Consider the following 24,554-nt stretch of genomic DNA (forward strand, 5'->3'; position numbering starts at 1 on the left):
ATATTAACAATTTTGATATAGATAAAAATTGTTTTATGAAAATGATTAAGAGTAATAACGGTTTGGATGAGATTAGATTTGATCTCATTTTTTCGGATAATCTACAAAATTATGAATTTTAAAAGTATGATACGAATCTAAACCAAACTTTCATACAATGTTATCAATCATCAAATTCTACCGATTCAATTTAGTCTATTAGTTTTTTAAATTTAATTATTTTTGTTTTTATGTATTATTTTAATATAATTTTTAATTTATTGAAATAGATTTAGGTATAAAATAATTATTTTATTTTATAAAAATTTAAAATAAATATAAAAATTAATAAAAATATATAATTCAATTAGATTATATTTTTTTTACCTTTTACTTTCAGATATATTTAATATTTGAATTTAATTTAAATTAAATAAACAATTTGAATCAATCAAACAACAAAATTTTTAATTAATTTTTATTTTTTAAAAACTTTTTTACTCCTTAAAGGGATAAAAATTCATTTCTAACAAATCTGTGGCACTAAAAGGGTAAAGTGGACATCTGCCGTCGTGGTTTTTTCTTGTTCACGGACACTGAGCCTGAACAAGATCTAACCATCTCAACAAATCATCCCCAATACCTGTAGACCACACCACTATAAACTTTCCTCGAATTCTTTATTCCTTTCTTCAGTTCACTCGCTCAATTAAAAAAAAAAAAAAAACTCAATAAATCAATAACACCGACACAAAAATCAGATCTTCAAACCCTTTCATTGTCAAATCTCAGATCTCATTAGTATTTGTTTTACTTCCACTTAAAACTCATTTCAGTTTCACTAATCATTCAAGAGACTGACAGAAACAGAGCAGTGGAGATAGCCCAATTCAATGGTTGTGGCTGTAAGGGGAACTCGAGGTGGCGTATCAGGCGGTGTTGGAGCTGGTTTCCGTGGCTTGTTCTCTTACAGGATCTTTGTCTCTGCCATGTTTTCGTTTCTCTTCATTGCCACTGTCACCGTTCTCCTCACTTACTCATCCTTCTACAACTCATCATCACTCTGTAAATATACTTTCTTCATTGCTCTTAATTCAATTTCTTTATCTTTCATTTCTTCAAAATCCAATATCGTTTTGGCTTTTTCAGATACCCTTTTCGATTTTCTAGCTTGGGTTTTCCCCCTACTTTGTGGACTCAGTAAAATTCCTTTTGTTTGTCTAATTGAATTCTGCACTTTCAATGCTTCAAAATCCAAATCTTTCTGTCTTTTTTAGATACCTTTTGGCGTTTTCTAATTGGGTTTTTCTTTTTTGATCTGAGCTTTCAATGCTTCAAAATCTAATCTTTTTTATGGTTTTTTTCCCATAGCCTTGGAGCAGAGCTTTCAATACTCTTTCAGATATTCTAACTGTTTCATTTTTTTAGTAGGGGCTTCCAAGTGGCGGAAACGCTTACATGCATAGAACATTTCTGGCTTTGAACTCAGACCCTTACGAAACAAGGTTAGATTTGATATACAAGCAAGCCAATAATCACATCACATTAGTGACAACATATGCAGCTTATGCAAGGAAGCGAAAGCTGGAAATTTCAAGGCAATTGAAAATGTTTGATGATTTGGGTAAGAATTTCTCTGACCTTACCTCAAAACCGAGTCATAAATCCTCTTTGTTTGAAACTGATGGGAATTTAGATGAGGATGTTTTAAGGCAGTTTGAGAAAGAAGTGAAATATAGAGTGAAATTTGCTAGGTTGTTGATAGCTGATTCTAAAGAGAATTATGATAATCAGCTGAAATTTCAGAAGTTGAAAGATACTATTTTTGCTGTTAATGAATTGTTAGGTAAAGCAAAAAAGAATGGAGCTTTTGCAAGCTCAATTGTTGCTAAATTCATTCCTAAGAGTTTGCGTTGCTTAGCAATGGGGCTTGTGGAGGAGAGAATTTCACATACGGAAAAGTACAAGGAAGAGTTGCCTAAGGCTGAGTTTGAGGATCCTAGTTTGTGTCATTATGCTATATTTCCCAATAATGTTATTGCGGTTTCTGTGGTGGTGAGGTCTGTGGTGAAGAACACCGAGGTGTGTTCCATGTGGTGACTGATAGAATGAATGTGGCTGCAATGAAAGTTTGGTTCAGAATGAAACCTGTGGAAGGGGTTTCTCATGTGGAGGTGAAGGCAGTGGAAGATTATAATTTCTTGAATTCCTCCTATGTGCCAGTGTTGAGGCAGATTGAGTCTGCTAAGATGCAGAGGGTCTACTTTGAGAATAAGATGGAGAATGCAACCAAAGATGGAAATGATATGAAGTTTAGGAACCCTGAGGATATATCAATGTTGAATCACCTTAGGTTTTATTTACCTGAAATGTACCCCAAATTGCATAAGATTTTGTTATTGGATGATGATGTTGTGGTCCAGAAGGAATTGACAGGGTTCTGGAAGATAGATTTGGCTGGAAAGGTGAATGGGGCTGTTAAGACCTGCTTTGGGTCGTTTCACCATTTCTTTCAGTATTTGAACTTTTCACATCCTCTCAATAAGGAGTGGTTTAATCCTAAGGCTTGCGCTTGGGCTTATGGGATGAATATTTTTGATCTTGACGCTTGGTGGCACGAGAAATGCACAGATACGTATCACAACTGGCAGAACTTGGTAAGTGTATTATTTGCTTTTAAGTGAACTTAGTGAGTTTGATACTAATAGGGGTAATATTCCTAGAAATCATTTCTTAATTTTGATGGAGAAAAAGATAATAATGCTTTTACCTGTAAAATTTAACAACACTCCAGAAATCAAAATGATTACTTAGTCCCATGTATTAGGGTGGTTTTTGGATTGAAAATTAGAAATGAAAGAGACGATGATCAAATAAATAAAACTTTAGGAGCAAAACTGATTAACCAACTTCAAATTTCAAATGCAACACCTCAGTTATACTAATGGTGAGAATTATGGGTTGAAGTTTAAAAATGGATGTGTAATTAACTTTCATTTGATCAGAATGTGGACCGGACTCTGTGGAAATCGGGAACTCTTCCACCTGGCCTGATCACTTTCTACTCATTGACAAAATCACTGGACAAATCCTGGCATGTGGTCGGGCTTGGATACAATCCAAGCATTAGCATGGATGAGATCAATAATGCTGCAGTCATTAATTATAATGGAAACATGAAACTTTGGCTAGACATGGCAATGAACCAATCCAAGAATCTATGGACTAAATATGTGGATAATGATATGGAGTTATTTTAGATGTGCAATTTTGGAGTCTAGGCAAGTGCTGGTGCTGCTCTCTCAGAATTCAGGTAAAAAGAATATAAGTTTTAGTGATTGTTCCTAGCGGCTTGCTATATTCCACCAATGTTTTGGGTTACATTATTCTTTAGTTTAACTGTCTGAGCAAAGATTGATTGATTAATGTTACGAATGGTTTTTGAATTATAGTGAAATGTTTAATGTAGTATTTGAACCTTAAAAATCTCTAATGTGATATTGAACTGTGGATATATTAATTAATATGATATTTACTCCTCTAACATAAGATGCTCCAAACGATATGCGTGATAAACAAATAATATTTCAAATATCATATTAGAGATTTTTAAAGTCTAGATATCAAATTGAATATTTTATTATAATTCAAGAACTAATTGTGACATTGCCCCATTGTTTAATATCAGTTTTGTTTTGTTTTTTTTTTTTATTATTTTTTTTAACCTTGTAGAATTGCTATTTGTTGATTCTCAATTTTGCTGTTTTGTTTCTTCAATATGGGGAGCACGAATTGTACTGAACCCGATTGTTTATGTACACACGGAAATGAATCTTTTGATTGTCCATTAACAGATTTGGTGACCACAAAATTCACCATTTGAATCTGGTTATTGCCAATTCAAACATACATTTATTATAATTCTTGCCAATTCAAACACCCAGTGTCACTTTTTTAATTATGGAGAGGTTTAATTCAATTAAAATATGTAATATATATTCTTAAAAATTAAAATGCATTTAAATAAGATTTTTTTATTTGGCAGCAAGGCGGGGGCAAAATTTCTAATTTATTGCAAGAAGGTTAATGCATGTAAAAATCCTAATATAAATACAGGGTTGGAGCATATTGTTGTAAAAACAAAAATGGTAGAAATTAGGGCGCAAAGAAAAGTTATAATGTTTGTTTGGTGTTTCTTTCGTTGCTATTCAACTTCAAGATAATTTTCGATGTACACGTAAATAAAGCCAAACACATTCACATGGGAATATATATATATATATATATATAGAGAGAGAGAGAGAGAGAGTACCTCCCATTATGCTTGGATTGTGGAGTTTGGATCGAAGAGTGATGATTGTTAAATGAAAAAAAAAAACAGAGTGATCCAGAGAGAATTGAAGACGAAGATAGGGAGAGAGAGAGAGAGAGAGAAGAATTCAGGAATCCACAGAATTTGTGTATAATCTCTTTCATGCATTCCTCATTGTTTTTGCAGCATTCTGTAAAGCAACAACTACTCATGGGCTCTCAACCAACACAATAACATAAGTCCAAAAAAAAAAAATGCAGTCCATTATAACAAATAAAAGAAATTAAATAATGCCACCAAACTAATAACTGCTTCTAGAATAAGCCTATAACAAATATTCCTTTGTTGCAAAAAATCTTGTCCTCAAGGATTAAAGTTGGATATTTCTTTTGGACATCAAAGAGGACTTCCCAAGTTGAGTCTACAGGAAATATGTTTGTCCATTCAACCAAAACCTCAGTTACAACTCTGTTCCCCCTTTTTCCAAGCCTTCTTTCAATGATTTGCTATGGTTTTATACTTGAATTGCCATCATCAGCAAGCAGTGGTAATTGTGACTATGCAGGAATATTCCCAATATGTTTCTTAAGCTGGGAAACATGGAAAGTGGGGTGTATTTTGGATCATGCTGGTAGTTAAAGCTTGTAAGCTACCTTTCCCACCTTTTCAATCAACTGGAAAGGACCAAAATACTTAGCGAACAGCTTTAAACAGCTTCGTTTAACAACAGATTTTTGCCTATATGGCTGCAACTTGACATACACCCAATCTCCAACATTAAACTCCCTATCACTCCTTTTTTTTATTGGCCATATTATTCATTCTGACTTGTGCTCTCTGCAAATAAAACTTAAGCATTTTGGCTGCTTCTCTTGCTCGAAGGCCTTTATCCACAGAATCAACGAGTCTCCAACTAAATAGGGTAAGTTCATTGGTGCAGGTTGGCCATATACAACCTCACGAAGGGTGGTGTGAATGGCAGAATGATAGTTGTGTTGTACCGCCATTCAGCCAGGTCAAGCCGTTGGTTCCATTCTTTGGGCTTCTCACTGGTCATGCATCGCAGGTAAGTTTTCAGACATCGATTGACCACTTCAGTTTGGCCATCTGATTGTGGATGGTAAGCTGTCAAAAGATTAAGTGCTGTGCCATGCCTTTTAAGCAGCTCCTGCCAAAACCTGCTCAAAAAGATTTTATCCCTATTCGACACGATACTATTTGGCATCCCATGAAACTTGTAAACTTGGTCCATGAAGGCTTGAGCTACTGTTAAGGCAGTGAAAGAATGTGCTAAGGAAATAAAATGAGCACGCTTACTCAATATGTCCACAACTACCATTATCACATCCTTACCATGGGATCTTCAAAATCCCTTTACAAAGTCCATAGAAATGTCAATCCAAGCTCTGTCAGGAATAGGCAAGGGCTGGAGCAACCCTGGACTGGCAGAATTATCATATTTATGTTGCTGGCAGATTGACCATTCCCTCACATGTCTCCTTACTTCCTTTTTTGGCCCTTCCAATATAAAATACTAGAGATTCTACTCATTATAGCCTGCACTCCTTAATGTCCATCTGTGGGACTATTATGGAAGTATTGAATAAACTCCTTCCTCAAACCAGGCATGTCGCCTACCACCAACTTACCCTTTCTCCTCAGCTGGTTAGCAACAAAAGTATACTTTGAGTTGCTATTGGAAGAATTTTGAAGTTCTAAAACTCGCTTCTGTAACTGGTTGTCTTGCTTCTAAGATTCTCTAACTCTCTCCATTAAATTTGTACTTATAATAGTGGAGATAGCCATTGAACTCAAATCTGAAGCTCTTGGCTTTCTAAAGAGTACATTAGCTACTTTATTTGCAACCCTTTTTTTGTAGCACACTTCAAAGTCGTAGCCCATCATCTTGGCTACCCAAACTTGTTGTGCTAGAGTGGAGGCCTGTTGATCCAATAGAAATCTAAAGCTCTGGTGATCTGTCCTTATTTTAAAATGTCTGCCTACCAAGTATGCGCTCCATTTTTTAACAGCCATGAGAACAACTAGCATTTCTTTATCGTAAACAAACATTTCTTGATGCTTGGGAGATAGAGCTTTACTGAAGTATGCTAGTGGTCGACCCCCTTGGATTAACACGGCTCCTACTCGTGTCCCCGAAGCATCAGCCTCAATGATAAAATCTTGTGAAAAGTTTGGAAGAGCCAATACTGTTGCTGAAGTGATAGCTGTTTTGGGTTGGTCAAAGGCTGCCTGAGCTTGTTCATTCCACCTGAACGCATCCTTCTTTAACAGATCGGTCATGGGTTTAGCAATTGTCTCATAGCTCCTAATGAACCTTCGTTAGTATCTAGTTAACCCAAGAAATCCCCGAAGCTCCTTGATAGACTTAGGTGAAGGCCATTCCAGTACACACTGTATTTTTTCCTTATCTATACAGACCCCATTACCATAGATAACATGTCCCAAGCATTCTATCTCATGAGCCCCAAAATCACACTTACTCATTCTTTAAAAGGAGTTGATTGCTTCTGAGAATATCAAAAACCATTCTCAAGTATTTCAAATGGGATTCCCAATCCACTGAGTATATTAAAATATCATAAAAAAAGACAAGCATAAATCTTCTCAAGTGAAGCTTAAAAATATTGTTCATTAAGCTTTGAAAGGTTGAAAGATCATTAGTTAGCCCAAATGGCATAACCAAGAATTCATAGTAACCTTCATGGGTCCTAAAAGCTGTCTTATGCACGTCTACCTTGTGCATTCTGATCTGGTGGTAACCTGATCTAAGATCCAGCTTTGAAAAAACACATACACCAGTCAACTTATCTAATAATTCTTCAATCAAAGGAATAAGGAACTTATCTTTGATTGTTAGCCGATTCAGTTGCCTATAATCAACACATAATCTCCAAGAGCCGTCTTTCTTTTTCACCATGACTATAAGAGAGGCTAAAAACTATAGTTGTTTCTGATCACTCCAATTTCCAACATCTCCTTTGTCATCTTTTCTATTTCATCACTCTAAATCGAAAGGTACCTATAAGGTCGGATCCTTACAGTCATGTTCTCATCCTTTAAAGGAATCTTGTGGTTCTAAGGTCTGTTAGGAGATAATCCGTTAGGCAACTCAAACAAGTCTCTATAGACCTACAAAAGCTGTGACAACTCCAAACTGAACTTGATTGGTCTTTGAACATGTTGTGTCATCTTGTTCAACTGTATTTCTGTTTTCTTCTAAACCAGCAAGGCACAAGGATTGTAGCTATTACGTACAAAAAAAGACTATAGTAGTTTTAGGGTTGCTTCTCACTCACTATGTGCACTTTCCCAAGTCGAATTCTTAGTAAAGTTTTCCATTGGCCTTCATACTAGAACTATATGGTTAAGAGATTGAAGTCCCAAAAAATCTATCCAAGTGTCACCAATCATTGAACTCCTAAGACTACATCACACCCCTTGAGAGGTAACATCGTCAGATTGGTCCTAAATACATTTTCTTGCACTGACCAATTAACATCCTTACAGAGTCCTTGAATATATCGGCTCTCACCATTGGCCACTGTCAACTTGCTTCTACCAAAGGGTCTTACAGGCAATCCCAGAATTTTCACCATGGAACTGTCTATAAAATTATGGGTGCTTCCAGAATCTATCAACATAATCAATTCGTGGCCATTAATGTTTCCAAGTATCCTCATAGTTTGATAACCAGAGGTACCACAAATTGCATGTAAAGTGATCACCGAAACATCATTTGCTACAGTATCAGTAACTAACATCTTAAGACTGTCCAAGCAATCAGAAAATACTTCATCTTCAGTTTCATCCTCCACATTCTTAGTTAGAAGCTGATATAATTGAGACTTTATACATTTATGTCCAGGGCTATATTTAACACCACACCAATAACAGAGTCCTTTCTTTCTCCTTTCTTCCATTTCAGTAGGGGTAGGTTTCTTTGAAGTGATTTTGGGTTGACAGTTTTGAGAAGTTAAGCTAGAGTTGGTGGAATGATTATAGAAATGAGGTTTAGTGTTGTTATTGGTAAGAAGGTTTAGATTAGGAGGTGCTTTGGGGGTTGGTAATAATGGAGGAAGTGTTTGAGTTCTGTTATAGAAAGTGTTTGTGGTAGGGTTTGAGGTTGGTGGAATAGACTTATTGTAAGGAGCATGTTTCTTTAAAGGATATAAGATTGATTCAATCTGACTGGCTAAATGTAATGCTTGCTTCATACAAGAGGGTAAAAAAAGCTTAACAGATCTGGATATATCCTGTTTCATATTGCTTATAAAAATACTCAACGCATAATCATCTGATAGCTGCAGAAGATTGAGTATATCTGTAAAATCTTCATAGTATTGATCAAAGGTGCCTGATCGTTTTAGCTCAACCAATTCTGACATGGGATCAATAAATTCCTCAGAAGTAAATCTTTCCTTCATATTCATCAAGTAAGCCTCCCAATTCGGTCTGTCAGTACCCCCTTATGACTTTGAATAATATTGATGCCATTGCAACGCCCTGCCTTCCAAGCTCAGCATGGTCATTCTCAGCTTTAACTCTGAAGGCACTTTTTTAGCTTCAAAATATTGCTCTAACTTCATATACCACCCTTTAAAATCCTCTCCGTTAAATTTGGGGCATTTCAGCTTAAATGATCTTGAAAAATCAAAGTTGGATGCTCGTTCAGCTTTAATTCTTGCAGACTCTAGTTGTTGTCCTTGCGATTGATTGCTGGTATTCCCAGACATGGAAGGCGTGTATTCTTGAATGTGAGGTGTCTCCGCTCCAGGTTTTTTAACCTCACGTTCATTCAAGAATTCAAAGAGAGCTTTTTCGACTTTAGTCCTCACTTCTAGGTGGACACCTTCAAACCCTTCTTTCATTACTTTCTCCAGCTGCTGCAAATTATTATGGATTTCAGCAACAATTTGTTGCGTTTGGTTGAGGTCCTTTTGCCATCTAGTCGTAACACCGTCACCCATGAATGACGACTTGCAAGGAATAAAGCTCTGATACCACTGATGATTGTTAAATGGAAAAAAACAAACTGATCCAGAAACTAGTATGGCGTTAACTAATACACTAGCTGAGAATTGAAGAAGAAGATACGGAGTGAGAGAAGAGAAAGAAAGAATAGAATCTAGGAATCAATAGACTTTGTGTATAATCTTTTTCATGCATTTCGCATTGTTTTTGAACCATTCTATAACAAACTAGCTGCTCACAATAGCAACAGCTACTCCTAGGCCACGGACCAAGACCTGGGCCTCAACCAATACAATAACATAAGTCTAAAAAAAAAAAAAAAAAACACATCGGTCTATGATAATAAATAAAAGAAATTAAACAATGCCACCTATAGTAATAACGACTTCTAGAATAAGCCTGTAACAAAGCGAAGAAAAGGAAAGGAAATGAAAGGAAAAAGAGAAAAATCTTTCTTTTCTCTGGTTAAATTTTTAGTTGAGTGAGGAAAGGTACCCCAACAGCCCTTGCTTTCTTTTAAAATCTCAATTTTTTCAACACTCTAATTTGAAGGAAAACAAAGGGAAACTAAAAAATATTTACTTTTATCAAATTATATCATCCCTATATTTGTATACAACATAGTTAGACTTGTTAGAGACAAACCAGCCGTATAAACTTTTTTTACTGCACAATTTGTTTCTCTCTTCTGTCATTCTCTAACCTCAAGATAAATTTGACTTTTCATTTTACGTGTCATCTTTACTTTTCAAATAACACATATAATTTATCAATTTATTATTTTTGGTTAGTTTTTAGAAGCAAATATTATTCTAAATAAAATATTTTTATGCGCTAATCTTAATATTAAATGACTTATTATTAATAGTTTATTATATTTTTTTATGAATAATTTCGGTCTTATTTTGATATTACATGTTATTTTATAAAAAAAAAAAAGTTATAATTAAAAAGTATATTATAATGAATTTTTTTCACTTTTTAATCAAACATGCAGGATTCAATATCATATTTTTTTTTATTAATTTTAGCTATTCAAATAAAAAGTATATGTAATTTTTAGTTTTCTCTAGAAAACCTACTTTTCATTTGGGTTAGGAGGTAAAAAATTTCTTAAATTATAATTAAAAAATTATTTAAGCTCTTAACATTTAATTGCAATCAATCTAGCTCTTAATTTTTTATTTCAACTCAATTGAACTCTTAATTAAACAAAATTTAGTTACGTGCTAACATTGGATCAATTAATTTCCCAACTATAGTCATTTGAACCCTTAGAAAGATCTTAGAAATGGGGAAAGAAAATAGAGAAAAGAAAGAAAAAGAATAAAAATAAAATAAAAATTTATTTTATTTAATTTTCACATATATTAATTACCTCATGTTGTAAACTTTTATCTATTTTATTAATATAACATGAGATTTTATCTTAGTTAAAAAAAATTAATTATGTTAACTTTTTATTTAAATAATTATTAAATTAGATGCAAATAAATATTGAAGAGATTGATTGATTGCAACAAAAAAAAAAGGATTTAAATTTTTTTTTTAACTATATTTCAGGGGCTTTTTATACCCTTTATTCTTTCATTTACTTTATTTTTTTTTCCTTTACTAATGTCTATATAAACATAGCATAAAAAAATTATAAAAGCAATTACGTTAATATCCTTGATCTTATAGCATTTGTGGTTGGGGGAAATTGCAATTCCGTTCTCCCCATTTTCCTTGCAGTCTTTTGATTCCATTGTTTGGTTTTTTGTTTTTTTAACAAATAATAGCTATTCCATAGAGTATTAATTTCTTAAAAACGAGGAATATCAATTCTTTATTCTCTTACGAATTGCAATTCTTTATCCACAAGGGAATAATATTTATGAATGATTTTATCTTTATATATTTAATTAATTTGAATTTTCTCCTTGCATATTTAATTAGATAATTAATTAATATTAATTAAATTAAATATAATTATAATAATTAATTAATTAATTATTCAAACATTAAAATATTATTAAATTAATATTTCATATTAAATATTATAAAACTAATATTATAATATTATAAATTTATTTAAAATAATATTTAATAATCAAATATTATTAATGTAATATTAAAATTTTTAAAATTTTTAAATTAATTTTAAATATTGAAATAATAATAAAATATTATAGCATTAGTTAAATAATGTTAAATATTATTAAATTAATATTAAATAATAAAACACTATTAAAATAATATGCAATATTAAAAAATATTAAAAAATATTAAATATTAAAATAATCATACAATAATATTAAATATTAAATATTGCTAAATTAATCGTTAGCATAAAATAACATTAAAATATTATTACAATAATAATAATTATTAAAAAAATTATGAACATCATATTTTATATTAAATAATTTTCAAATAATTCAAAAATTAAAAAAGTTAATATTTTTATTAAAATATTATTAAAATAAATTAAATACTATTAAAATATTTATTAATTTAATGCTTAATAATTAATATTAAAATATTAGTAAATAATATTATATATTAAAATATTATTAAAATAATATTTAGTATAAAATATTACAACATATTTAATATTATTTTATTAATATTTAGTATTATAAAATTTAATATTTATCATGATTAAATTAATATTTAATATTGTTCAATAATATTTAATATTATTAAATAATAGTTAATAATATTAAATTAATAGTGAATATTATTAAATTAATATTGAATAATATTTTATATTAAAATATTATTTAAATAATATTAAGTTAGCTTTTTAGATGAGATAGTGATCCAATAAGAGGTGAGTTAGATTTTTTTAAATTCTTTTTCAAAAATTGATTTTAATATAATTGAATAAAAATTAAATTAATATCAAAATATGATGCAAATAACAATAAATTGATAAACTATAAGTAAATATAAACTATAATCAAAATAAAAAAATAGAAATAGAGAAATTAAACACAAAGAATTATAAAAGTTCGATTCTTCTTCACAAGATATCTACGTCTTCTCTTTTGATTGTTCACACCATGACTTTAATTCATTAATCTTGAATTTAAAATACAACTTTATCTTTTTCTTTCTAAGGCTTAAGATAGAAACCTTACACTCTCTACTTTCTAAGTTAAGTAGTAACTTCTCAATTTCACAAATTTAAGAGGATACCTCACTCTTTAATTACAAAATCACTTAATAAAAATGTAAACTTAAAATACATCTCAAAGGCTAAGTATTTGTCAAATAAAATACAAAAAATTTGATGAATGAACAACAATATAACTTGGATACAATAAATACTAAATATATGAATTTTAAGCTCTAACAACTCTTGATTCTTTGAGAGAATGAAAATATAACTTGTTGACTTTTACTCTCTTATTTCATTTAATTTCCTTAGTATGTTAGAATGGTCAATATATAAAGAAATTAAATAGCTAGTTGTTAGGGATGCTTGGGAGAAGAAAATAGTCGTTGAAAGCTTGAGAAACTAATTGTTACAGTTGTTTTAGGGCATATCCGATCAATTCCTTCCACGAGAGGATCGATTGGTTCACATTTTGTTAGTCATTTCACGCTTGAAAAATAAGACCCGATCAATCCCTTGCTTGAAGGGTTCGATTGGTTCAAGGGGGTGATCAATCATTTCTTGCCTTTTTAACACAAAAATTATTTTTACAAGAAAAATCAATCGATCTCTTTCTTGAGAAGATCAATCTTATCAAAGTTAGATGATTGTTTCATGTTTTGTACTCAACTTACTAATTTGATCATATATTGAGTTATACAGATCCAAATAAAAAATCATTTGAAAATTTAGAAACTAGACTTAAAAGGCTTTTTATTCATATAAAATTCATTATCTAATTCATTGTATGCAAATTATTATGAATTTTTAAATCTACTACTTGTGCAGTTTTTAGATAATTACAAAGTATCAAGTAAAAATTCAAAATCTTTTCTTAAAAAATTTGAATTTTGATTTTGTTTGATCCATTAGAAAGTAGACTTGAAGAGCTTTCTAACCATATAAAATTTAAATATTAAAACTTTGTGAATTAATAGAGAAAAATAAAATAAGTTCAATGTTAAAAAACTTTATTCTTGTAAAATAACTTTTTAAATTAATTTATTTCTCAAAACCAATATTATCAAAATTATATTAAGTCTTAAATGAATAAGTTCACTTTAAAAACAACAATTGATCTTTCATTTAAGCTCAAATAAATAATCTTTAAAGATAAATTTGGTTTAAGAAATATGAAAACAAAGAAAGGTTTATTTACACTATAAAAAACATATTATTTATTTAGTAAAGAAAAAACTTAAAAATATGTACTAAATAAATCGTTTTTAAAAATTTTGATCAAGCTTATTCAGTTTAATATTTTGTCATTTCAAAATAAAGATCAATTCAAGACTAACATATTAAATTTTTAAAAGTTAATAATTTAATATTTAATAAGAAAATAAAATTAAAATATTATAAAATTAATTAAATAATATTAAGGAATTTTTAAATTAATATTTAATATAAATTTTTTTAAAATAATATTTTATATGAAATACTATTAAATTAATATTTAATATTAAAATATTATTAAAATTAATATATAATATTGAATACTAAAATATTATTAAATTGAATATTTACTATGATTAAATTAATATTTAATATTGTTCAATAATATTTAATATTATTAAATAGTAGTTAATATTCTTAAATTAATATTAATAATATTAAATTAATACTGAATATGTTAAATTATTATTAGTATTTTATTAATTAATCATTTTGATAATAAATTACAAAAAAAAATGCTCTTTTAAACTTGTTCTATTGATATTCTTGGAACTAATCAAGCATATTAATATTAATTCTTACTCTATTCCATTCCAATGAGCTAAATTTTATAATATATATTATATTTTATTCTTTCTATTTTTAATTCTCACAAATTACCAATTTCTCTTCTATTCTATTCCGCGAACGGGACATGCTATTAGTCTTTTCCCCTTACTCTTTTTTCTTTTTGTGAATTACACAATCAATTTACTATGGCTAAAATAATAAAAAAATTTAAACTTTATTATTTTGCTTAAATATTTTATCCAAATGAACCCTTACATTTTAATTTATATCCAAATAATCTTTTAACTTTTAATTTGTATTTAAATAAAATTTTAATCTTTAATTTATATATAAATAAATATTTAATATCAAATCAATTTTTTATTTAAAATAATAACTTATTTGGATATAAATAAAAAAATAAAAGATTTATTTAAATAAAATAAAAGTGTAAATAATTTTATAACAAAGTGAAATAATTCAAAGACTTTTTTACAACTCATTTGATTTGGCTGAATCTGATTCCATTCCAGGTGCACTCGCAATTCCCCAATTTTTTCATTTGTTTGGTTCAACAACGGAAAAGAGCCCAGATTTGGATGAAATGATCAATTATGGGATCAAACCCCTGTAATGGTCTGTAAGGCCAAGAAACCAAAACATATTTTTTAACCCCATTTTACCCCTAGTATTTTACTAATTTTTTTTAAATAGACCTAAACACGAAATTGGAGACTGTGAACGGTGAAAAGTACTCTACCACCACCGGTGGCCGGAAAAATCACAATTATATGTGCCGTCAATAATTTAACCATTTACTATTTATTGTTGCCATTCCTTTCATTGTCATTTTTTTTTCTTAGTAAATTTACAAATGAGATTTTTTTTTCTTATTTAGTTCATTACTGAAGTTTGATTTTTTTTTTTTGGAGAACAAAATTTAAAATTTATATTAAAAAAAAAGACATATAAATTCATACTCAAAATTTGATAAATTAAAGACTAAAACCGACAACCGTAATAACGTGAGGAAACCTTTTGAATTTTAGTCTAGCCACAGCCAAATCGTTAATATATCGTTCTTAAAATATTATAAAATTCAAGATTTAAAATTTCCTTTCATCCATGGGTTTCATGGTGCATGCAAAAAAAAAAAAAAAAAAAAAACAAAGATAGCGTAACAATTCGCAATAATTTTCTTCTGTTCTTAACATTTTTAATAATAAAAAATTTGTCAAATTTTTAAATAAAGTATACATGCACATTTAAGTTAAATATTCGAATATATTAATAATATCATTTTAAATAATAAAAAAAAATCATTGAGGTTTTGGGATGAAAGAGGTCACATCAACTTCTTTCAAAAGCTATATATATATATATATATATATATATATATATACCGAATCTAAAAACGAATATCCATAAATGATCCAAATTAAGTAAGCAAAATAAAAAGGAATATTCTCAAAAATTACAAAAAGAAAAAGGAAAAAGGGGAATGAAAGGAGAGAGGGTAAAAAGGTGGTTGCTTACCTAACAAAATGAGGTATTGGGTTAGAAGTTAGTTGATACTTCAAATTACTATTTTAAGTGATCTTGAAAACTGTTACAAGTTAGATAATTATTATTATATCCGTATTATTACCATTTTATATTAAATTTATATAAAATATAAAATTATTGTGTCAATTTTTTTGATATGTCAAATAATAAATATATTTTTTTAATTTTAAGGAAATTTATATATGATGTTTCTTTAAATTTTATTGTTTTCATATTTTTTGTATTTTTTTATCATATCTAGAATCATTAAATCTAAAAATTGTTATTATATACTAATTACTTTCAGTTATTAATTATTAATGATTGGATTATGTAATTTTTTTTTTAGTTTTCTTAAAAATCCTCAATCATCTTAAAAATGTAATTCATTTTTAAGTTTTAATACAACCATTAATTTTTTTAAAAATAAACTTAATATTGGGTATAATTGGTTGTAGCATTTTAAAACCCGGACTTACCAATTTGTTAAGCACAAATTTCATCCATTTTGACTAAAAAATTGGAAATTAGACCCAAACAATAATTTTCATACAATTATGATCAGCATAATATCCTGAATTCCTGAACACATTAAAAGAAAATGACTCACCATCTGATGTTGTCACGTAAGCAAAAAGTGTGGTTCATCTGACACGGTAAAATGCAGAAGGGTAAACTGTCTCTATGCAGGCTCTTCCACCTACCACAACATCAAGAGAGTGACCAAATTTGACCGGCGGGGAGACAGATGCACTGAATTTTGGGACTTTTTCCTTCTCTATTTTCTCTATTTTCTCCAAAAACCCAGATTTTTGTTTCCATTTCCTGGGTTCTATTTTGTTCTTTTTCCTAAAAAACAGAGAAAAGAAGTGACTTTTTGAGGTTCGGGTTCTTTTTCTTATGTTGAATTTCAATAAAGTTTGAAAAATTTTATCTGTTAGTTTGATCCAGCATGTAGTTAGTTTCAAAGTTTTTCCTTTTTTTTTTTTTTGTTAATTAAGCGAAGTAATTATTTTTCTGGTTTTTACTAGAGAATTGCTTATCTGACTTTGGTGGATTTGTGATGTTTAATTGATTTTCATTTTTATTGCTAGTTGTAGTTTTTATTAGTTTGTGCTTGGGATTTTAATGAATCGAAATTTTATGTTATGTGTGATCTGGGAAGTCTCAGTTTCATTTCTTTGATCCTTTACTGGGTTAGTGGATGAGTTTGTAAAACATGGAGATCTTATTCTGAATGAACTATTTTCTTCGATTCTTTTTATTTGACTGCATCTGAATGCAAATAATTTGGTAGTCTTAAAGAAGTTATAGAGATTAATTCATTCATGTTTTGGATCTGTTATAAGAGATTTTTTTTTCTTGTTGAAGTCTTTTAGGTTTATTATTTGACTCTCACAAACTGCTGGCACCTATCTTTCAATGTATCATTATTAGTTTTTTAGTATGTTAACTTTAGAGGTAACCACGACACTTAATTTTTTGTTGTTCAATTGATTTTTTATTGAATAGTCGAATTTTTGTATCTAAGAGATCTTAAAATGTGAACCAAATTGGTAAATTTTGCATGGTAGAGTTCATAGAAGGTGCCAGTTAACTTAATTGGTTAGGGACTTTGGTGGTTGGATCATGGACCTGGAATTGATTTCTTCCTTCAGAAGGGATGGTGGTTTATGAGAATGGGAGGGTTACCTGTGATATATAGCTTATCCATTGGGCCCAAAAACATAAAAAAAGGTCCTTTGACAATGTGAGGCTCACCTTTAATCGTTTAACCTTATCTAGAAGTTCTAAAGATTCTGTGCAGACATGATCTGTTTTTTATGTTTTCAAGATCATCATCACTAGTTATTGGTGGTTTATACAAAAAAAGAAAAATCTTAAAAGATATTTTCTCATTTTAGATTTTTCTTTCTTTGTTGTCAAATCTTTTTTTTTTTTGTTTGGCATCTCAAACTATTGATTTCAAAATTTAGCAGGGAGAAATATGGCTGCACCTACAAGAATAGGACTTGCTGGTTTGGCTGTTATGGGCCAAAATCTTGCGCTAAACATTGCTGAGAAAGGTTTTCCCATTTCTGTTTATAACAGAACTACCTCCAAAGTCGATGAGACTGTTGAAAGAGCTAAAAAGGAAGGAGATCTGCCTGTATTTGGTTTCCATGATCCTGAATCTTTTGTTCAGTCAATCCAGAAACCTCGAGTGATAATCATGCTTGTTAAGGCAGGGGCCCCTGTTGACCAAACCATTCAGACTCTTTCTGCGTACATGGAGAAAGGTGATTGTATTATTGATGGTGGCAATGAGTGGTATGAAAACACTGAAAGACGAGAGAAAGCAATGTCTGGACTGGGTTTGTTATACCTTGGGATGGGAGTTTCAGGTGGTGAAGAAGGTGCACGACACGGTCCCTCTTTGATGCCTGGAGGGTCCTTTGAAGCTTACAAATATATTGAAGACATTCTTCTTAAGGTTGCAGCTCAAGTTCCGGATAGTGGCCCCTGTGTGACTTACATTGGCAAAGGTGGATCTGGTAATTTTGTCAAGATGGTTCATAATGGAATTGAATATGGTGATATGCAGCTGATTGCAGAGGCTTATGATGTGCTGAAATCTGTTGGAAAATTATCAAATGAAGAACTGCAAAGTGCTTTCTCAGAATGGAACAAGGGGGAGCTTTTGAGCTTCTTGATTGAAATCACTGCTGATATATTTGGAATTAAGGATGACAAGGGAGATGGTTATTTAGTTGATAAGGTTTTGGATAAAACGGGCATGAAGGGTACTGGTAAATGGACTGTTCAACAAGCTGCTGATTTGTCTGTTGCGGCTCCAACAATTGCAGCTTCTTTGGATTCAAGGTTCCTTAGTGGGTTGAAGCAGGAAAGAGTTGAAGCTGCTAAAGTCTTCAAATCAGGAGGATTTGCTGATGTCTTGACTGACCAAACTGTGGACAAGGCAAAATTAATTGATGATGTGAGGCAAGCTCTTTATGCATCCAAGATTTGTAGTTATGCTCAGGGCATGAATCTCATTCGTGCAAAAAGCACCGAGAAGGGTTGGGACTTGAAGTTAGGGGAACTGGCTCGGATATGGAAGGGAGGCTGCATCATCCGAGCTATTTTTCTGGACAGAATCAAGAAGGCTTATGATAGAAATCCTAACCTTGCAAATCTTCTTGTTGATCCAGAGTTTGCAAAGGAAATCATTGACAGGCAATCTGCTTGGAGAAGAGTTGTTTGTCTTGCTATTAACTCAGGTATTAGCACTCCTGGCATGTCATCCAGTCTTGCTTATTTTGACACGTATAGGAGGGATCGAGTACCAGCTAATTTGGTTCAAGCTCAACGAGATTATTTTGGTGCTCATACTTATGAAAGGGTTGATATGGAGGGATCTTTCCACACTGAATGGTTCAAGATGGCCAAACAGCTAAAGAATTAAGTTTACTTGAGGCACTACTGTTCAGAGCTACCAATAAGTGTAACAACATCTGCTCTGGACTTTATGCTGGACAGAGCTACACCATTGTTATTTCTTTAAAATTTATCTCTTCCTTTTTCAAATCCAGTTGCAAATTTAGACCGTCTCAATGTGTTGGATGTGGTGCTGCATTTTATGTTGTTTCTAGATTTGAGTACTAGTCAAGTCTGTGGCCCATTTTTTATTTAAATTTGATATTTACCAATGTGGTTCACTGTTATAAGAGAAAGTTAACTTTTTTTCTTTTTTGGTTTTGCTTTATAAACTTTTATTCTGTTTTATTTATTAAGTTGTTTTCTTGCACTGTTAGATATCAACATCTTTTAGACGGGTCATTGGTCCTCAGAGTTCTTGTACAAAATCTGTGCTTTGATTTTGTTAATTCATTCTATATTCGGACCAGTGTGAATGCTTTGTTCTACATCACTCTTAGGTTAAGGCAAACTGGTCATTACTTCTGCATGATATTAAATTGTGTAATTGCATTGTTTCATTCTTGGACTCTAGAACTGTCAAATTACTTCAGAAACTTAAAAATAAAAATCAAAGGTTTCATATTAAATTATCATTATGGTCAAATGTGCCTTTTGCCTCCTCTAATCTAGTGTAAAGTTCACTGGCCTCATACGTTCTTAATTGTCTATGCTGCATAATGTGCTTTGGTTGTCAACTGCACTGAAAATGAATTTCAGTACAGTCGATGATACAGGTAAACCATGATTATACACTGCTATGTTGGCCAGTCTGCTTACTTCTTATTTTCCATATAGTTTCTATAGTTCTATCAATATTATGGTCTTTTAATGTCGTTAGAAACCTTGAAATTGATCTTTCCTCTAAAAGATGTGAAAGAATGCCATGCAATCCAAAGTGAGGGAGGGAAAGAATATGCCATACCATCTTATTGAAAGAGGGGGGAGAGAGAGAGAGAGAGAGAGAGAGAGAGAGAGAGGGAAACAGCCTGTTGAGAAACTATTCACTCTTTGTTGGCTGCAGATAATGTCACTCAGGATGAACATAAAAATTAAACCTTTTGGGTTCAATAATTGTGTTTTTCTCATCTGAATTCTGGCTCATCTTTATATAAGATGAATAGAAATATGCACATTCTGGGTTTACAGGTTCTTTTATCATATTATCCTCCCAGGACTGCATTTGGCTTGAGGTTTTTTGTTTGTGCAAGTGCAGGTAAGCTTATAATACAAACTGTAAATAGAACAGAAAAGAACAGAGGAGAAAGAGAAGATAACTTATTCTTGATTAATATGAGAATTACAAGGATTTAAATAGACTACAATTTAAAATTTAAAATTTAAACTTCATATTTATCTAACAACCTAATCACCGATAAATCCAAATCTATTAATATTTAACAATTTAAATTTTATAACAAGATCCTGATATTTCTATATTCCCTTTCAAGTTGGTGCATAGATGTTAATCATGCCCAACTTGATGACTAATGCTTCAAAACCGGGTCTAAACTCTCGGTTAGAATGTCTGCTGTTTGATGCTTTGAGGTGACAAATGGCATGCAGATTACTCTATTTTCTAACTTCTCTTTAATGAAACACCTATCAATCTCAATATGTTTCGTACGATCATGCTGAGCTGGATTATTAAGTATGCTAATTGCTACTTTATTATACAAAATAATTTCATATGAGGTTTTGATTCTAGCTACAGTTCTTCAAGAACTCTCTTCAGCCACATCATGTCACATACTCCATTAGCCATTACTTGAAATTCTGCCTCTGCATTACTTTATGCAACTAAGTTCTGCTTCTTACTCCTTAAAGCAACAAGATTACCCCAAATAAATGCATAATAACCAAAAGTTGATATTTTATCAGTGATTAGGCTTGTCCAATCTACATATGTGAAAACTTCCACACCTCTCAAATGATTTTTCTTAAACAATAATCTTTTCCCAAGTGTATTCTTAAAATATCTCAAAATCCTGTACACTGACTTAATATGTTATTCATATGGTGAGTGCTTAAGCTGGCTTACAACACTAACTGCAATTGCAATGTTCAGCCTTGTGTGAGAAAAATAGATTAGTATTACTACAAGGCCTTCTTTTTTTAATTTGCACTCCTTGAGTTTTTCTTTCAATCTCTTGGTTTAGGTTTGTTGATGTATTACTTGGCCTACAACCACTCATTCTGGTCTCTTTTAGCAAGTCTAAGATATACTTCCTTTGTGATACAACAATTCCCTTTTTTGATCTAGCAACTTCCTTTCCTAAAAAATACCGTAATGGTCCTAAATCTTTGATCTCAAATTCTGCTACAAGGCATCTTTTTAATCTAGTTATCTCAACATCATCACTTTCTGTAAGGATTATGTCATCTACATAGACAATCAAAATTGCAATCCTCCCACCATTAGTATGCTTCATGAACATCGTACGATCTATTTGTCCTTCACTAAAGCTTTGATTCTTGATTGACCTTGTCAATCACTTAGAACTATAACTTTAGAGATTGTTTTAAACCATATAAAGACTTATTTAACCTACATGCTTTAGACCCAAAATTGTCTTGAAATCTTGGTAGAGCATCCATAAAGACCTTTTCTTCTGAGTTGCTATTAAGAAATGCATTTTTAACATCCAATTGATGTAATGACCATTTCAAGTTTATAGCCACAAACAAAAGTACACACATTGTATTTAATTTTGCAATTGAAGCAAATGTCTCTTGGTAGTCAATCCCATATGTCTGTGTAAAACCTTTAATTGGTAGCTTTGCCTTATAACGCTCCAAAGTCGCGTCTGATTTAAATTTTATAGTGAACATCCTCTTACATTCCATAAGCATCTTCCTTTCTGGCAAACTAACCTTTTCCTATGTGCCATTCTTTTCTAAAGCTTTCATCTCTCCAGTCAAGAATAATTAAAGTCTCCTGTATATTCTTAGAAATATCCACACTAGACAATTGTCAGTTAAAAACATAAAAATAGGGTGTAGATTTTTATATGACACATTTAGAAATTGGATACTTTGTACATGTTCTAATACCCTTTCTAAGAGCAATCGAAATATCTATAAATTTAAAAATATTAATTTATAAAAGATCAGATTCGTAAGAGGTACCTAAATTTAAAGAAATCGTGTTATTTGGATTTGGCCTCTTATTAGATTTTTGGCTTCGTAAGGTTGTGATATCATCTTTTTTTTTAATCTTTTTTTCCTTGAGTAGACAATAACCTTAGAACCTTCCTCTTTATTTCTTGAGCTATTCTTTGTTCTAGTTTTTATTTCATTTATAAGCAATGAAGTAGGTTACTCCACTTCTAAATTTGAAACTCCAAAATCTAAACTCATTAAAATATTTGGTTGTAGTAAAAAATTTGTGTTTTTACCTTCAAATTCAAACAATGAGTCTTCACAACTATTCCCCCTAAAGAGGAGTGTAAAAAAGACTTTGAAATTAAAAAAAAAAATAACATCTATAGTTATAAAAACTTTTTTATTTAAGGATGAAAATAGCGATACCCTTTTTGTGTTGAAGAGTATCCAAAAAAAACACATTTTATAGCTTGTGGGTCAAGTTTACTATGGTTATGGTTATGCACATGCATGAAAGCAACACATCTAAATACTTTAAGAGATAAATCAAATACTAAACGTGACATTGAAAAGTATTTTTTAAACATATTTAATGGTATTTGAAAGTTCAATACTCTTTATGGCATTCTATTAACCAGGTAAGTAGCAGTAAAAATAGCTTCCCCCTATAAGTATTTAGATATTTTAGTTGTAAATATCAAAGACCTAGCTACTTCAAAGAGATGTTTATTTTCTTCTTCTTTGTTATTTCATTCTATTTTGAAGTGTCAATACAAGATCTGTGATGAAGAATCCTTTTTTTTCAAAAAATATGTTCTAAGAATTTGATTAAAGTATTCTTTACCATTATCACTTCGAAACACTTGAATTTTTTCTTGAAATTCCGTTTCAACCATATTATAAAAATTTTTGAAAACATCAACATCTGATTTTTCTTTGAGTAGATAAACCTAACAAATCCTTTTATGATCATCAATTAATGTTAGAAAACCATCTTTTTCTAGAAATTGTTGGTGTTCTACAAGGACTCCACACATCATTATGAGCAAGAGCAAATAGCTTAGAGGACTTATAAGGTTGAATAGGAATTGATACTTAGCAATTTGACAAATATCACATTGAAAAAAATATGGATTTTTATTCTTAAATAAATATGGAAACAAGGACTTCAAATAATGAAAGTTAGGATGGCCTAACTTAAGATGCCACAACATTATGTCATTGTTATTAGGGATAGAGATTGACCCAAGATGAGTCATTTGAACTTGTCCACACATGGTACTTCCATCTTCAAAATAATAGTCTACCATTTTCTTTAGCACTGCCAATCATTCTTTTCGAGTCCAATCCCTGAAATTCACAATGAATTGAGAATAATTTAACACATCATTTTAAATCACAAGTTAATTTGCTAATAGATAGCAAATTATAAAAGAGGTTTGAAACATAGAGGACATTATGAAGAATAAGAGATTTTGAAATAACTATTGATCCTTTTCCAGCAATTGCTGAAAGGGAACCGTTGGTAATTTTAATTTTTTGATTTCCTGCACACAGGCTATAAGAAGAAAACAACTTAGAACAACTTGTCATATGGTCTGTTACACCAGAATTGATGATCCATGGACAACTAGTAATGGAGGACACGTTAAAAGCAATAGTGTGAAGATGATTACCTTTCTGGGCTAAAGAACAAGAAAAAAACATATTGTTTAAGAATTGTGTGGATTGAAATAGTTTATATAGTTGGTCTACCTATTCCTTACTGAAAGGAGATGTTTATTTGGCTCCTGCTTACTCCTTAATATCTATTTGAAATGCTCTTGATTCACAGTTGGATGATCTTGGCTTTCAATTCTGTGATTTCCCTTGTAATTCCTAACATGTATATCTTATGTGTCAAGGCTTGTGGTAATGATCACACCACACTTTCTCACTTTTTTTTTATTCTACTGTGTTTGTCCAAATTGATTATAAGATTGGGTTTTAGTGGCGAGATCAAAAGCTTCGGTAGCAAGTTGGTTATTCTTTCCCAACATCACTTTTCGTCGGCCTTTTTCTCTTCTTACTTCAGCAAACACTTCACGAAGAGTTGGCAATGGTTTCTTGCCAAGAATTTGGCCTTTAACCTTATCTAGGTTCTTGTTCAGCCTTGCTAAAAAAAATATACTGTCATTTTTCCATCATCTTCATGTATCTTACATTATCAACTGCAAACTCCCAATCTTCTTCATAACACAAGTTCAGCTCTCACCACAATGCTTTCATCTCATTGCAATATTCTGTCACCTCTTGATC

General features: G+C 30.8%; 1 protein-coding gene and 1 pseudogene across 3 annotated transcripts; both read left to right on the forward strand.

Moving 5' to 3' along the window:
• The first annotated feature begins 589 nt into the window (after positions 1-589).
• Positions 590-3,683, forward strand: LOC111313576 (putative galacturonosyltransferase 9; annotated as a pseudogene). Its single transcript, XR_016332714.1, has 3 exons — positions 590-1,044; positions 1,411-2,636; positions 2,985-3,683. The product of XR_016332714.1 is annotated as a putative galacturonosyltransferase 9 (transcript).
• Positions 3,684-16,172: 12,489 nt separating this feature from the next.
• On the forward strand, positions 16,173-19,423 carry LOC111314620 (6-phosphogluconate dehydrogenase, decarboxylating 1-like). Of its 2 annotated transcripts, none has more exons than XM_022916165.2 (2): positions 16,173-16,577; positions 17,675-19,423. In XM_022916165.2, the coding sequence occupies exon 2, from the start codon at positions 17,683-17,685 to the stop codon at positions 19,138-19,140; it is 1,458 nt and encodes a 485-aa protein (XP_022771900.1). In that variant the 5' UTR covers positions 16,173-16,577; positions 17,675-17,682; the 3' UTR covers positions 19,141-19,423. The 2 variants fall into 2 exon arrangements, with proteins under 2 accessions (XP_022771900.1, XP_089608727.1); XM_089752601.1 differs by having other exon boundaries at positions 16,280-16,577; positions 17,672-19,423.
• Positions 19,424-24,554: the final 5,131 nt, after the last annotated feature.

This window comes from Durio zibethinus, chromosome 23, assembly GCF_047325235.1.
Source record: "Durio zibethinus cultivar Kanyao isolate XHJ-2024 chromosome 23, ASM4732523v1, whole genome shotgun sequence".
NCBI classification, from domain to species: domain Eukaryota; kingdom Viridiplantae; phylum Streptophyta; class Magnoliopsida; order Malvales; family Malvaceae; genus Durio; species Durio zibethinus.